This window comes from Ciona intestinalis, chromosome 11, assembly GCF_000224145.3.
Source record: "Ciona intestinalis chromosome 11, KH, whole genome shotgun sequence".
In the NCBI taxonomy this organism is placed as follows: domain Eukaryota; kingdom Metazoa; phylum Chordata; class Ascidiacea; order Phlebobranchia; family Cionidae; genus Ciona; species Ciona intestinalis.
Genome location: NC_020176.2, coordinates 3,589,512 through 3,605,627, shown reverse-complemented (window position 1 = coordinate 3,605,627; position 16,116 = coordinate 3,589,512). Strand labels below are relative to the sequence as shown.

At 37.2% G+C, this 16,116-nt stretch overlaps 3 protein-coding genes across 4 annotated transcripts in view; 1 reads left to right on the top strand and 2 right to left on the bottom strand.

Annotated features, from left to right (window-relative positions):
• cbf (transcription factor protein) overlaps positions 1 to 4,738 on the bottom strand; it is a gene marked incomplete in the record, with an annotated part of 6,184 nt that extends 1,446 nt beyond the window's left edge. Inside the window, 11 exon segments of the mRNA NM_001078199.1 lie at positions 109 to 364; positions 737 to 858; positions 1,046 to 1,176; positions 1,532 to 1,635; positions 1,983 to 2,159; positions 2,374 to 2,464; positions 2,664 to 2,817; positions 3,109 to 3,215; positions 3,481 to 3,606; positions 3,830 to 4,223; positions 4,501 to 4,738. Of these exon segments, the coding sequence (NP_001071667.1) occupies positions 109 to 364; positions 737 to 858; positions 1,046 to 1,176; positions 1,532 to 1,635; positions 1,983 to 2,159; positions 2,374 to 2,464; positions 2,664 to 2,817; positions 3,109 to 3,215; positions 3,481 to 3,606; positions 3,830 to 4,223; positions 4,501 to 4,671 (1,833 nt within the window).
• A 272-nt stretch (positions 4,739 to 5,010) lies between these two features.
• LOC100185018 (multiple inositol polyphosphate phosphatase 1-like) lies at positions 5,011 to 8,685 on the top strand. The gene is made up of 9 exons (XM_002131676.4): positions 5,011 to 5,612; positions 5,852 to 6,000; positions 6,258 to 6,406; positions 6,618 to 6,711; positions 6,777 to 6,903; positions 7,187 to 7,354; positions 7,609 to 7,826; positions 8,004 to 8,110; positions 8,256 to 8,685. The coding sequence occupies exons 1-9, from the start codon at positions 5,417 to 5,419 to the stop codon at positions 8,464 to 8,466; spliced, it is 1,419 nt and encodes a 472-aa protein (XP_002131712.1). The 5' UTR covers positions 5,011 to 5,416; the 3' UTR covers positions 8,467 to 8,685.
• Positions 8,686 to 8,759: 74 nt separating this feature from the next.
• On the bottom strand, positions 8,760 to 14,280 carry LOC100175672 (mediator of RNA polymerase II transcription subunit 14-like). Of its 2 annotated transcripts, none has more exons than XM_009861955.3 (8): positions 14,189 to 14,280; positions 13,483 to 13,849; positions 12,511 to 13,236; positions 12,175 to 12,335; positions 11,919 to 12,084; positions 11,427 to 11,586; positions 11,045 to 11,246; positions 8,760 to 10,774 (listed from the first exon to the last, which is right to left on the bottom strand). In XM_009861955.3, the coding sequence occupies exons 2-8, from the start codon at positions 13,834 to 13,836 to the stop codon at positions 8,818 to 8,820; spliced, it is 3,726 nt and encodes a 1,241-aa protein (XP_009860257.1). In that variant the 5' UTR covers positions 13,837 to 13,849; positions 14,189 to 14,280; the 3' UTR covers positions 8,760 to 8,817. The 2 variants fall into 2 exon arrangements, with proteins under 2 accessions (XP_009860257.1, XP_002125720.2); XM_002125684.4 differs by having other exon boundaries at positions 13,483 to 13,898; positions 14,189 to 14,273.
• Positions 14,281 to 16,116: the final 1,836 nt, after the last annotated feature.

Genomic DNA, 16,116 nt, shown 5'->3' with positions numbered 1-16,116 from the left:
TAATTCCAAAGCTCACAATCGCACACAGCTCTAACCTCGCCTATTACAAACAGCAATACAGCTCACAACACATTTAACGTTAATGAAACTCAACAACTATCCTCACCCAGTCTCCTCATCTGAATCTTCCTTAACATCCATAAAATGCTCCTGTCCATCATCATCCATCTCATCCTTGAGTGAGCTCCCACCTTCCAACTTTGATCCAAGAAACGAATACTTGAGTGCTGGCCTCACTTTACAGAGTTCATCCACCATGGTAAGCACGGCAGCACAGTATGATGGAAGTTGTAATGTAGTTGATTGAAGTAAGCGTTTAACGTAAGCATGAACACGTGGTTCACATACATCAGCTTTCATTGATCTAAATATAGGACCGATATATGAAATTAATTAAATAATAGCCAAATTCTGGCCGAAACCATAGGTCCCATGACGTGTCATGCTGCAGGAATAGAATATATAAACTACAGAGATAACATCTAAAATCTGTTTTTATGCTGTTTTTCAAATGTCAGTTGTTCTAGTAAGTGCCCATTGTTTGGGTGCAGCATTTTTATTTTAAATGCCGTGTGTTGGATACAAAACCATAAAACAATCTAACTTCGTAAATTTTTTAAATGGTAAAGCCATACCATGTCGTATTTAATAACAGTCATTAGTTAATCATTATACGACTTTGTGCATTAGTCTTTACACAAACCTATAACAGTGTAAAGGACTTAGTTGCATTTACCTGTACAATAGATTGAGAAACATGGGGTGTCGGTGCGTACAAGTAGGTAGCTCCGTATGAAGAATGCTTGCATAGAAAGCATTGTGGAAACGATCAGGTACCTCATTTCGTGAGTTGTATACCTGGGAAAAAATGTTGTATTTTTATGTATTTACAGTGTTGTAATCAATTATTAAGACTAGTTACACATATCTTTTTGTATTTTGTTTCATGTTAACAGAGTCACACAAATTCATTTATAAGGTTTCCCTAGAAACTAAGACCTCAAACCACCAGACTTTCCATCTATATGTTCATCTTCTATCTCACCTGGTAGAGCAAAATTAGAGCCTGCACTGTTGTACTAAGACTGGCAACGTGAACAGTCTTGAATAGAATGTTCAGTTCTTCTGTGATTCCTTTCTCAGACGAATCAGTGAATGGAAAAGCTCTGTTTATACCTAGAGAGAAATTAGAGATTTAAAAATGTGGTGATTTTATATTTTATACACCTTATGTGAAGAATGTTTTTGAAGAAGTCTTCTTATACTAGAAACATTACTTTTTTCATACACCTCATGCTCTCAGCCAAACAGGCAATTTAGATCATGGCATCTTATACACCAAAAAGACATAGATGCCTAATCACTTTAATTGCAATAATGTATGTGTTGTAGAGACCATGTATGGGATATGATTATGTCAATGTCACTGGCTTGTACCAAATTTGCATTCAAAGCTGCCCAACTATTTTTAAGTGTTTATTCAGACCTAACTCTATTATGCAATTCAACTAATCCATACAATCTTACCCACCTGTCAACAGAGCACTTAACATCTTGTTACTTGTTGATTTCTTTTTTAAACTTGCTTTGAAGAAGCTCATGTAGATTTGTACAAGCTTTAGGGCAACTTCTTTTCTATAAAGTTTCATGGGAAGATAAATATTATTAACATGGTGTATCACAGCATAATATTTACTCATGTTTATACTAAGCTAATTGGCATGTTGTGTTTATGCACCTTGTGTGGACTGTCAAGTCATAATACAATTGTTTTTTTACACCAGGCACACATGGTGTATTCATACATATGATGCTCACTGCTCAGTAATAACATCAACATGGGTGTCTTCTTATACACCAGACACACATGGTGTATTCATACACCTAATGCTTACTGTCGAGTTATAACATGGGTGACTTCTTATACACAAAACACACAGAGTATTTCGGTCAATCAAACAAAACAAAAAATGAAACTTTACCTTTCGTGTGAAAGCATCTGAGCACTAAGGAAACAAATGCAATAATATTGGGCACGAGCTGCAAGGTTTGGTCGAAGTAGAAGGTCCCGAACCTCGGTCACAATGATCTCTTGCATCATTGGATGTTGCGCAACAACACAGTTGAGCATGTGTAGAGATTTCGAGGCAATCTTAAATCTGAAGTTTATATTTGCATTTAATAATTTGAATAATTCCGTTAATTAAATTGGACGGAAGGAATGTTTTTAAAATAAAACACTTCACAATGTTCATTCATTCACCCTGAAGAAGACGCCTATATAGGACGTCAAAACACAACTAATGCCAGGAGAGCTGTTTTTGAAAACAAGAGCCAGTCAGTAACATTTTTATATATATATAAAATATTTACTTTGGGTCTCCAAGTTTGTTAACAATGAGTGACAGAAGAGCTTTCTCTTGCTCGGGTTTGCTTTGTAGAAGTTCCAACGCCACCGACATTGCTGTGGTCATGAAATATAGAGCGGAGTTATAAGTTAACATGCATTAATGTATATTGGACAATGGTAGTCACATATTTAAAGTGTTCTGATTCACCTTATTCATTTGTAATAGGTTTAAGCAGGAATGTTTTATTTACCAAACACATTATCTAATATTATTGTTACACCTATATATACTATTTTTATTCATTAAATTCACCTTTAGTTTTTGATACTTCCATGGCATCATGCGACATGGTGGTAAGGTGCTCAACTATTGAAGCAAAGATTAATTTCAACTTATGCTCAAATATCCAGATAATTAATCTTCTCCTGCACGACTCTAGTGACCATTCACCACTTCCATCTTTTGCCTGGGTAGTTATGAAGGTTGGTAAGTATTCCAAACCAACTAAGTTAAAAAGAGATACTTGCTTTGATTAATAACAAAATCTAATGAAAATTGACTTTAAAATGTGTGTTATATTCTAATTATATTCTATAAAAGATTGTTGTCATGAAAAAATTCACTAATTATAACAGCAGCAACAAAATAGCTTTTCACATTCATTGGTGGTCAGTTAAAAGCAAAACACATTCAATAACCATAGCCCTTTGAATATATTAGCAAGGTTGTTGTAGGTGATTTACTCTACACTGCTAACCTGTAAAGACAGCGTCATAACATTGATGGCTTGTTGACTGAACGGCCGTAGTTTTCTTCCAACAGGCAACAAATCACCGAGCATCAAGTCTCGTATTGCTTCCAAGCCTGTGTTGTAAGGTGGAAATAAATTTATACCGTACTCTGTATGAGTTAAACCCCACAATGCAGCACACCAGAAGCCTGATGTGCACGACACACTTGGTTCATCATCCACTATTATTTTAAGTACCAAAAAATCAAACCAATTTGCTCACTTTAAAAAATATGTGTTTAAATTATGTATGTTTGTATATTGTATATATGTAAATGTTTTAATAAAGTTATACACTAGAGTTAAAACTTGTGTGAGTTTTCAGTTATAACAACTGACCCATAATAGCTTCCCTCCTTCCTTTCTTCTTTGCCATATTAGAGAGAAGCTCAAGAGAATGGAAATTATGAATAGGAGCTTCCTGGACCATGAGAGACAAAGCAGCAACACGATCGGACAAAGTTCCTGTGGAAATCAATATAAAATAAAAACCACAAACAAATAAAACATTGTTACAAGCAGTGATGTACTGGTTCATATTATATTATTGGTTAATTTTCACATCTATTACTACAGTTTCATATTTTAGCATAATTACTGTGCTATTGCTACCTAAAGTTTTGATAAGGTTGAATGCACCATAGCGTGTATTAGTCAACATAAATGCTTACACACCACATATACATACCTGCTTTAGCAACTGTATTCATCCATTGAGCATTCCCGGATTTTTTTACATTTCCATCCAAAGAAGCTTTCTTCTTGAAAAGAAGCACCTCATTATCAAACAACTTGCCAGCGTATTGCTTCAACACATTCAGGTAAGGTTGCTCATTCGATATATTAGCAGCTGGCTCATCTTGGAAAAGTTCGTGCCACAGAGTTGTGGTTTTAACCAAGAGTCGAGTCGGCATCTTATTTAGGTCAACTGGAAGAGGACGAAGGTCTTCAGATTTTGTTGAAGCCGATACTTTCTTATCTTTGACATTTTTAGAAGATTTCTTTTTGTCTGCTTCGGTTACAACAGGTTCTTGATACTTTTCAAAACCAAGCTCAGATATCAAGTTGCTGAATTCATCATCCTATAAACAAACATATTTGTGTTTTTCTCCACGTCGTACACCATGTAAGTCTCTAAACTACACAGCATGATATTCTATATCTGGCATAGGTATCACATTTTTAATTTTTTTAGAGGATATAGGATGACGTTTTAATGCACTAAACGACTTGATTTGGCGCTATGACATATGATGTTTAAAACAATCCAAAATCGTGATGTCACCCTATACACCTATTATATGGCTTCTGGCTAAACAAATTTAACTTTCTGTAGTAAATTATCCCAAAACTACTTACTTTAAAAGTATCTGTAGTTTTAATAACAGTATTTTCTCCGTTATCTACATCTTGGAGCAACTTAAAATCTTCTTCGTCACCACCAAGAGCAATGACGTCATCCAAGTTTAAACCATCTGAATTTGTTTCAGTTTTTCCGAACTTTTTCTTCATTTTCTTATCGCGAATCATGATACACACTAAACCAATGTATTTTTATATGGACTATGGTACAAATTGTACTCTGTTTTAATATCCTAGGTTTTTTAACGCAGCAACTTAATTCCACATGTAATGCCAGTCGAAATTACATGGGGTTTCCCCTTTCTCGTAACTAGAAAGCTCATAGAAAAATTCGTCGCAGGCGTTGGTGGGGACTAAAAACGTCGTAAGCGTTGGAAGAGACCAGCAGCGTTTACAAATTTACTGAACTTGAAAGCTAGTCTATATTCTCAAAGAACTGTATTTTCTACAGCTAACTACATATTTCCCAATATTTCTGAATGATTTATATTTTCGTCATTTGGTATGTGCGGTTGTTTGATGCGACTCATCTTTTGCAGCGAAATGCTATGAACAGTTAAGGGAAGCCAGTTTGGAAAATACATTTGGTTACTGGTAGTAGATACCATATAAGCTACAACACGTAACAGGACACATTTGAAATCCCCTCGGTTTTCCACCGGATGCTAAAGTGGTTGTTCTTTCGGATACCGGAACCAATAATGCGGTGATACGGACTATTCAAACCAAATGCACTGAAATGCCTCGGCGAAAAACTAACAACTACATTTATTATTGAGTTTGAAATACGTGTGAAAGCCATGGAAGCCCGCTGGAAGTAATCAAACTGTATTAAGTTCTGTTGCAATCGTTTCAACGTCAATTGCTGCAACACTAACTCTAAGCAGTTGTATACCGAAAAACATTGGTTAAAATGAGGGATTTTCTTGCAGTGTCGTTATTTCTGCTCATCTGCACTTTCAGGACATTCATTTGTCAAGATGCCCAACCTGTGAGTCTTTGCTCAGATGACCCAAAGTACGGATCAAACTTCTATCCTTACTTTGGCTCGAGGACATTATACAAACATGTACGAGGAGAACTACCAAAGACACGAGCACACATGAGAGGTGAGTTATAATTCCACTTTGTACTCTAGTGTTATATTCATAGTGCTTACTAACCAATACTGGGCCCCACTGGGTCCCTTTAATATGGGACCCGAAGCTTGATCAGAAGAGTCCAAAAAAGTTACAAAAGTTTGCAGCAATTGTTATTTTGTAAAATGCTAAGACACTGACTTCAGACACTGAGCATAGTAGTCAAAATAACAAAAATATATTTAACTAATTATTATACACACCTGTAGGTTGCAGACCATTGTACGTCTACATAGTAGCAAGACATGGTTCAAGGTACCCACACAAAGGTATTCATGCCAAGAATCAACGTCTTTTTCAATTGGCAAGGCAGATTAATACACTTGGCACGGCAACTCTCTGCAGTAAAGATATTCAAGTGAGATCTTCGCTTGCTTTGTAATAAAAGCAACATATTTCTACCTATAGTTTTTAACACTACATTCGATCGTTAATAAATGGGTTCCTATTCCTAATGAATTAAACCCCTTTATCCTGACATGGCAGGGCAACGACAGTCGTGATAACACAGGTGCTCTGTTTTATACACCACGTGTGTTCTTACAAGTTACCACATGAATGTGACTTAGTGGGTGACTTTTACCATCTAATAATCGCTTGAGTATTTATATTTAGGCTCTTCGTAATTGGAGAGTTTGGACGAATTCATCGATAAACCGAAACCAAACCGATTACGGGGATGAGGAGATTAGAGGAATCGCAAGGAGGTTTAAAAGGATGCTGCCGGAGCTTTTCCCAGAAAATGCCAAGCCAAATAAATACAGGTGACGTAACCATGATAAAGATCTGATGGAATGCAACCCAATATAGGGTTTCACATGTTATACACTGTTTTAAGGCTTGTTTATGTAAAAGTTATTAAAGATAAAGAATCTAGATAGACACAGTGCAAGCAGATTGTAGACATACAGGAAGCAGAGTTATTCATATTAGTACAAAATGATGGTTTATTAACATAAGATTACTTCTTTGCAGCTTTTTGAGTTCTGATTTTCCTCGAACTATTGACTCCATGCAAGTTTTTGCGGAAGAAATTCTGGGTCAAAGAACAAATGAAGCTAACCTAGAGGTTCAAGTCACTTTACTGTAACATTTACTGCATAATACTCAAGTACCACTCATTGTTTCAATCAGGTAGAAGGAAAAAATGTAACTTCTTCAATAATTCGATCCTACAAAAATTGCCTGAAATATCAGACCCAAGTTTTCGACAATGATGAACGATTTTTACAATTCAACAGATTTTTTTTAAGAAATCGAGGTATTTTAATCATAACGATTTCTTAAACATTTTCTCCCTATTTGTTCCGCCATTACTAAGACCAACAATAAGCGTGCTTAAAAGAGTATTAGTTTTTTTTCTTTACACAAACGTAATAAAATATCTGTATATTTGGTATATAACATCATATATGATAAAATATATATGTATAAAGTTGCCTTAAAATTAATACAACATACTTTATATGACCTGAGAGAGAGACTATGTATGACTTTTTTTAAAATAGAGTATATCCAGGCTAAGTAAACGTTTCCTAAAACAGGTTTTGGTGGCAGAGCAAGAAATCTGATTGCGACTCGCCTTGGTGTTCCAGTCAGCATTGTCACCAAGAAGTTGGTTTTTATATTTTATGAAATTTGTTATCTCCAACAACGGGTGGAGACAGTTAATGGTCCCTGGTGCTCACTGTTCAGCCGCTTAGATTTAAAAAGTAAGTTTTGAATTTGGTGAAGTGTCGTATTTGTTTGTATTATGTTTAAAGCTGCCACAAGTGTAGATTTGAGTGTTCTTGCACAAAAACATCTATCAGACATAACTGAAACCCAGTAGTCATTTATAATGGGTTGCCCAGTTGTCAGTCAAAAAAGGGAAAAACAATTACCGACAAAGTTATATCTTTGGAAACTTCCGCGTTATAAAGACTGTCATTGCCATGCCCTTGGGTAAATACATTCATATTTCCAGGGTTTGAATATGCAAGCGATTTGAAAGAGACCGGTCTGCGAACTAGCCTAAATGAAGTCACATACAAACAGAGCTGTCCTCTCGCAAAAGACATCATTGGAAACTTAAATGATGCAGTAGAGGCTGACAGAACCGGGGGAGATCATCCAATGGGAGCCTTCCGTTTTGGTCACGTGACGACAATACTCTCTGTCGGCGAAAATCTTGGATTATTTCAAGTAAGACAACATTATATTATATAAAATGTTAAAATGTTGGTGCGCAAATGAATGTTAGAAGTGCCGTTAAAAAACAAGTGCAATACCCTTGCACCAAGAGTTTATAAATACATTGACACATTATTTTTGTACCACCTTTCATTAAAAATAAATTATGAATAATTAAACCCATTTCAGACAGGTAACCCTCTAAGGAACGGTGATTACTTCGTCGGACAGAAAACACGATTCCGATCAGCACGTACTATACCGAGCGCAGGGAACCTTGCATTTGTTCTTTACAAGTGAGTTCATATGTTTGCTGGTAATAAAAGTTGGTAATCAATGGACAGAATCCTGACTTTTTTAAGCAGTCCCTAAAATATATTACATCTGGCAGTAAAAACAGCAGATTAAAAAGTCTTTCAATGTTAATGATTGTTCTTACAGGTGCGAAAACGCAAGGGCAAATAATGATAGATATTCTGTGGAGGTTTACCATAACGAGAAACTGGTGGTGCCACCTTCATGTTCAAGGTTTGTAGAATGGGATGGCAACTACTTTTGCCCAATGCAGGATTTCTTAAGGAGATATGAGGAATTTATTCCCGGTTCAAGACAAGAATGTAACTTTGAGAAAATATGTCGCGTTCGCAATTAAGACCTTATACCTTATACCCGTGCCATGCATACCATATACATTCAAATTTGATGTATTTACTGCATGTAGGCTAACTTCATTATATATATGCATAATATGCCACTCTGTAGGCTTAACAGCATTGCATAGACCCAGAAAATAGATTTTTCCACATGGGTTGTTAGCTCTAATTTACAGCTGCTGCTAATGTTAAATACAGAAAGCTTGTATGTTTAAAAACTGTGTTTGTGGTTATTTATCTATCTTTACACAGGACTTGATTCTTTCACTTCGCACACAAAACCACAAAATAGCAATTTCAGCAGAAACCAGATTGAATTTTATTATTTCAATATTGTATTATGACAACAGTTAAGGGAAAGTAAGATTCTCCATTAAATACCGGACAGTGACGGTCAAGTAATTAGGATCGTTTATTGTCTGTTGGTTTCTTATGTCCTCTAGTCGTTTTAGGAAGCTGGAGACGTGCTGCAAGTTACGAGTTTGTTGAGTTTGAGCACTCATTGCATGAGGAAGGACTTGGACCAAGTTGTTCTGTCTTTCATGTAAAAACGGCACCACGATTGTACCTGGTGCGTTGGTTTGCTGGATCGCTTGCGTTAACTGGACAAACATGAGAACCTTGTCTTTTATGAGGATGGAAGGCTGACCTAGCAGTAGAGGGACTCTCGGGGGTGAGGTGAGGCAGAGACTCATGTTCCATTTGATATTCGGCTGCATCGCTGTGACGTTGCGTCCGGTTAGTTCCAATCGCATAAGGTGAATGAAGTCACGTAGAATATGTGGAGGTGCAAAGATCATGTTAACGTACGATGCTACTACGTTGTATCTGTACGGTGAGCCTGCGATACGGGCGTCGAAGTATTTTTCCAGAGTTTGCAGATCGTCCTGTGACCAGTTCTCTTGCTGGGCACGCTGGACAGAGAGAACCAAACGAAGGTGTTGTGGGTGTGGCTGGCAAGTGAACTGTAAAGATCGTGCGATGAATACAGCTGACAAGGAATCGTCTGCGCCTTCAATCATGGCCTGCACACCAGGCCCAACTTCAATGGCGCGCACACACTTCACCAGATGCCTTTTCACGATAGCTGCAGCGAAGAACATTTCGAGCTGTGTTGCTGATGTATGATGCACGTTTGGAACCTTCAAACAAAGTGAATGTAGGCCTGCATGAGAGAGCACAGTGGGCTGGGATCCTGACCATGAAGCAGGAGTAACATCCACCAGGCCATACATATTCTGTGATGAGTTTAATGCAGCTTGATCTGGAGAAGGTGGGTTGTCTTTCTCAGTGTCCGACTTGTAACGAACTTCATTTTGTTCTTGAAATCGACTCAAGAAAGAGCATAGACCAGGTATTGGGATGCTACCGTTCTTAACTTTAGAATAATCGAATTGGGAAAACGCACCGTCCTGTATGCTCACCTTACCATGACTGTGAAGGTAAATATTAATGCTGTAGGATGAGAAGAAAGTCACACGAACCACAGTAGCAGTTTGAGCTGTGAGAGTGAACATCTGTTCCCCGATTGTTATTTTTTGGTTCACGCCCAACAGGGGGGTGGTTGGAAGCCGTGTTAGGGATTGAAGTGGTGAACTGGTGTCCTTCAATACATACAGCAACTTTGCCAGGTCTGGATCGCTATTAAAACCTTCACTGATGTAATGCTGGGTAATACAATGACCGTTGCTGGTAGAGTTATGGCCACAACAGCCGAAGGATAGCTTAAACTTCTTTTCCTGAGAAGACCAACTAACGGTGACGAAGAACTGAGAGTCTGCACCATATTTGAGGGTTATTGACTTGTAATTGTAGGAATGAACCTCAGGCAGGGATGTGTGTTGCTTCTGAGCTTGTTTGTATGCAAAGGCCAGCCCAAACAAACGTACAATGCAAGACCAATCCTCCACGAAAGATTTGATCACGTTTGGTTTGGGATTATTTGCTTGCCCACCGAAAGCATCGTAGGTCAACATTACACGATCGACACCCACATCGTTGGAGGGAAACAAAGACTTGATCAAGATTTCAGCGACCCACATTTGAGTTATACGCTCTTGAATTCGGAAACTGCATTCTAAGATTGAATCATGTAGGATTTCAGTTGTTAATTCGTTTGTTCCAGATACTTTGGGAAGAGTTTTAAGCTTGCAGACCAGAGCCAAGTTCTCCTCCTCATAAACCCCTTGATGAATGATTCCTTCCTCACCAGCTATGCCTTGCAGCAAAGATATAAATGGAATGCGTGATTCACAAATGGAGATCATTTTGATAAGCTCTTTTACACAATCTTCATTCTTTTCCAATCTGAAAGCCAAATTACTGTTGTACAAATAAAGGGTATAAATTATAACGTCTTCAAAAAAACTATATGCACAATTACATCTTTAAAATTTGGCTGCTTTTACAAGCACTCAATGTTTCCATTGGTCAATAGACAAATATTTCAAATAAGTAATCACAAAATTACAAAGCAGAAACCTTAATGATGATAATATACAAGCTTTTGTTTGGCCCCAAACTTGCCCAAAACCTATCTTGAACTAAGTAAATATCCTAATATTCATGAAAGCTTACCCAGTTTGATCAAACAGATAATGCAAATCAACCACAGAGTCAATTTCCAACCCTCTGGGATTTTGTAGCTTCTGAAATCCAGTTGGAGAAGATGTTTTCATGAGTTTATATTTGTTGTTTGTTTCTCCAGCAATGTGAAATTCAACAATGAGGTAATAGGAGGGGTGGTGGTTTAATCTGATGTAAATCCTGCCAGGATCATCTGGTAGGTATGGTAGAATTTAGAATAATAATAGTAATTGATGGACCACAACTTAGAAGGTATACGATTATTAGTCAAAATATAGTGTTTCTTTTTGTAATCTAAAGCAAAACTTGGAAAAGTATTTATGTGGTTATGTATAAAGGTGATTAGGCAAAATAATAAAGTTTTTTTAAAAACCTTTAACAGCAGGAGACTTCTCTAAAACTGGCACCATATCGAGATAAACAACTGGTAAATGTTGTACAGCATTTTTACACAACTGCCTGAGTAGCTGGTAGTGTAATGTAGATATCCAAGTCAAGAGGTTCTTCTGGTTTTCATTGATTTCCTTTTCCATCTGAAAGGTTAATCCACAAAATGTCAAAAATTGTAAAAAAGTCAAACCTAATCACTGTATAAAGTGGTTTACAAAATGAGTTATTTATGTTGAAAAAATGTTTGGTTAAAACTTAAAAGTGCCAGTAATATCTAATATGATAGCCTGGTAGGTAAACATGTCTAAGCCACACTACAGATTTTCTGGTCAGTTTTAATATAAACATGACAGAGTATGTGTAACATACGAATTTCTTTTTACATGTTTCGGTTAAAAAAATAACACCAGTGCTGTAAAAAAGTTAAAAACAAACTTAAACAACATAGAACTTAATGTAAACCTAGTCATCTTACATTCTCAAGCTGACTAACATCCACTCCATATAAGGAAGGAACCAACATCCCTGTTTGTAGATCCACGTATATTCGTAAACTGTTCCGTGCTGAATTATTCAATAACGGGACAACCAAAATAACTGGTTGATCCACAGAGTTACGTACAATGTAGGATTGATCTTTTCTGTAACAAAAAATAATGAATTACAACTTAACAAGCGTTTTAATATTTTGTTACATCAATTTAGTTCAAAATAATTCATACAACTCTTACTTTCTGTGTTTATGAAGCATGTCCTTCACTTGAAGAAGGAAATGCAGTGAGCGGACGTACATAACCTGGTGTGTTAGTTGCTCAAGTGACAGATGGTTGATATGAGAAGCAGCTTCAACTAACTTGATATCATCCAGGGGCAGTTTAGGTGTATGAATCACCTGTAATCAAAAAAATCTTTAAAAAAATTAATATTGGTTTAGGTTAAAATATAAGCAGCTTAAAAGTATTTGCTCTGGATTAGGCAATTTTATTAGGAACTTTACTTTGCTAATGGTATTTATAAGTAATAAACATTACAGACTTATATGTGTAAAACAAGTTAAATAATCTTACCTGAAGAGGTTTGGTTGAATCTGTTGGACATTGTTGGACAGTGACAGAGTACCGGGTTTTCCCAGGTTTGTTTGCATTTAACGTCCAGTACGACATAAGCAGCTTCTGACCAGGAGAATATTCCTCAACATTTACAAACTTATTCCAACGTGACCGCGATCTTTCAGCTTGTGCTTGCAAAACCTCAAGTTGAAGTGAAAGACTAAATGAGTGAAGAATATCAAACAAATCAACAAACGGGGTTTTGTTTGAGATCAACCTTGATTGTACAAGCTCATGAATGTAGTTGACCTGCAGATCGTGGACCAAGGTGCGACCACCACCAACTTCTTTGTCATGAACCAGAAACTCAAGCTTGATCAGTCTCCATGGGAGATTGTCACTGTCACCCATCAATGTGAGAGATGCTTTGAATTTACCCGGCACAGTTAGATGCACGATTCCGCCTTCCACTGCTAGATCTTTAATTTGAGGTGGTATCACTTCAGTAACAAGACGGAAGAGCACAATTTGTTGGATGCGTTTTAAAGTTGCTTTTCTTTCAGATGGAAGTATTGCTTTTGGAGGAATTACACTGTCCCGAATACAAGTGGGCAGTCTTGTATATGACCCATTTGTTAAAACATCGACAGCCGTTGGAATAGAAAAGTTAGGAAGTCTTGCTTGGATAACAAGCTGGTTTGAAAGCTGGTAAAGCTTGTCTGCTGTATCCACGAACAACATTGCCTGATAGGAAAACAAAATTATCTAGTTAAAATTTAAGAGATAAGGGTAATTTTATACAACTTGATTCTTTATTATCTACATGAAGTTAACAAACATAAATGATTACTCTGACAAATCCCAGGAAATAGGTCAGTGATGTTTACTATAGATATAGACTTTTACATGATCATGTGTGTCACACATTATCTATGAAGTTGGTATAAGCCAGTAATACAAATGGAAAAAGGGGGACAATGTATTGATTACCTGATGATCCAAAAACGAAGAAATATCTCCACATTTCACAACTTTGTCCACAGAGCTTGCCCATTTCACAAGACTAAACAAGCGAATGAAAAGCTGGCGATATCTCGACGCAAATTGAGCGACCGATATTTTCCTTTCGAGGTCCGATTTACTCGGCAGCAGGTCGGCCATGACGGTTATATCATGGTAGGTTTTGTGGACCACAAAGTCAACCAACAATGATAATGGAATCGTCCCACCACCCTGCATCTGCCCTGGAGGAACTTGGGGTATCTGGGCAGGCATGACATTTTGATTGACAGCCATTATTTCAGGTTGATTGACCATTCCTGGGTCAGAATATCCCAACTGCATCGTTCCGCCTTGCCTTGGTAAATTTTGTGTTAATGTGCTATTCATTATTGCCAAATTAAATCCTGAAAAAACAAAACCTATTTATAACTTATGTTTTTGTTTATGCCACGGAGATGGCGTGGTGTCTAGAAGTACGATTTTCTACTAATTTCTTAATAAACAACACATTATACCAAGTAGTTAATATGGGTATTGTCTTAAAACTCAGTCAATTCTCTAATCTGTTCGGAAACGCGTGCGGTATATATGGTCGAGCATTTTATGCTTGACTTTGTATAAACTTCTCTCGTTCTCTGATAAAATACTTGTTCCTTTTCTAGTTAATTTTAATCTTTGTCATATACGAACTAACCTTCACTGCCAAACAGATGAAGCTGTTGAAGAAATGCGCATTTCATTAAGACGACGAACGAGTGTTCCCACTTTAACCATGGCGGTAATACGTTCTCTCAGTCGGCGAGGTGAGGTCGTGACAGAAGCGCGGCCGGTACGCCCTGCCACTTTTTTACCCCGGTCATGCCACTTTTTTTTCTCGGCCCTGCCACTTTTCCTCCCCGGTCATGCCGCTTTTTTTCACGGTCCTGCCGCTATTTTTTCCCGGTCCTGCCACTTTTTTTCAAATCCTGCCACTATTTTTTCCTTAGTCCTGCCATTTTTTCCTCGGTCCTGTCAGTGTTCCCCTCGGTCCTGCCAGTATTTTTTCCGGTCCTGCCAGTATTTTTTCCGGTCCTGCCGTTTTTTCCTCAGTCCTGCCACTTTTTCCTCGGTCCTGCCACTTTTTCCCCGGTCCTGCCAAATTTCTTATTTAAATCCACATTGACAGATGTCAGAGATCATTCTTAAATGGTCTAAATATATTTTATTTTTTCAGTTTGGCAGTGTAAGGGCGATAGACACAACACACATAATACAACGACAGCAATGTTATACTGGCAAACTTATGCCGGTGCTAGGGCTTAATACATGTAGGGATGCACATTACAGAATAATTAGGTATTCTAGGATATCCTAGAATACTTTATTTCGAATCTAGAATTCCGAATCTAGAATTTCGAATCTTTTTATATTTATAGGAAAAAGAAATTTTACCCACAAAAGTCAGTTTATTGACCCTTTCATAGCAGCCTTGTTGGGTCATGAGCTGTAAAATGATCAAAAATTGTACTATTGGGTAGTTTTTGCGTCATGAAACGTATAGCAGGCTATGAAAAGACGTTACGAAACGTTTACTCTCGAAAGTCCCACAAACACAAAAATATTTTTTTTCAAAATTAATAAGTTTCAAAAATTGTTACTATAGTATATGAGATGACGTGTAATGACGTCATTAAACAGAATACCGAATCCCGTAATAAGATTCGAATACAAAAGGATTCGAATCTCATGGATTCGAAATTCTGTAATGTGCATCCCTAAATACGTGCCATCTAGACTTTGCGCCACAATCTAAAGGTTGTAAGACCCAGAGTCGTATAAACACCGAGTAGTCCAACTGCCGTCTATGTGTGTCCAAAATAGAGCAAAAGTGGTGACTTTGACAATGGGTTTAAACGAACCTGTTAAGTTTTGTTTGTGTTTTCCTATTGTGGGAAGGTGTAAAACAGCTTCTATTTACCTTACCAAACATTTTTTAGAAAAAATGTATAAATTTAGCCGCATTAAATGACTAAAATGTCGCAAATCAACCGCTTCTAATTCCATTTTTGACTTTTTTTGACACAGAAAACAAATAACACATGTTTTTTACATTTTTCAACCTTTAAATTTGTTTTTAGGCTCAAGTTTTTCTGTAATTTACCGAAAAACATACATTTTCCCTATACCTACTGTGTTATTTTGGACCCAAATTGCCGTTCAATTTGTGTTTTACGTAACAATGGGTTGGACTACTCGGTATTTCTATGGCTCTGGGTTTACTTTGGTTTCAAAAATGAAAAAAACAGGCGAAGACAAATTAAATAAACCAAACCGCAGTAAAATTCTGTTTTCCACACCGGTTTAGTTTGACCGTATTTTTGTACAGGTGTACAAGTATTTACACGGCAATGGGTTCAAGGCTCGACGCTGTTACCATTGTGTTGGCGTATGTGTCCTTGGGCAAGACACTTAACGACAATTGCTCCAACCCAGTGGTCACTAATGGGTTGTCCAAATTATCAGCCATACATAAGCAAATGAAAAAAATCCCCCCAAAAAATAATCACCCACAAAGTAACATACATGGTAACTCGTAAGCTGGCACGAGGTGTTAAACCCGTGTGATAACGACTGCCGTTTTCC

Bases quoted from the DNA above. Each gene is read 5' to 3' on its own strand.
- LOC100185018 (XM_002131676.4), top strand. From the start codon at position 5,417: ATGAGGGATTTTCTTGCAGTGTCGTTATTTCTGCTCATCTGCACTTTC. The intron at 5,613-5,851 runs GTGAGTTATAAT...ACACACCTGTAG, and splicing joins GACACGAGCACACATGAGAG to GTTGCAGACCATTGTACGTC. The intron at 6,904-7,186 runs GTATTTTAATCA...TTCCTAAAACAG, and splicing joins ATTTTTTTTAAGAAATCGAG to GTTTTGGTGGCAGAGCAAGA.
- LOC100175672 (XM_002125684.4), bottom strand. From the start codon at position 14,234: ATGAAATGCGCATTTCTTCAACAGCTTCATCTGTTTGGCAGTGAAG. The intron at 11,587-11,918 runs GTAAGATGACTA...TTAACCTTTCAG, and splicing joins ATGTTAGTCAGCTTGAGAAT to ATGGAAAAGGAAATCAATGA. The intron at 10,775-11,044 runs GTAAGCTTTCAT...TTTGGCTTTCAG, and splicing joins TATCTGTTTGATCAAACTGG to ATTGGAAAAGAATGAAGATT.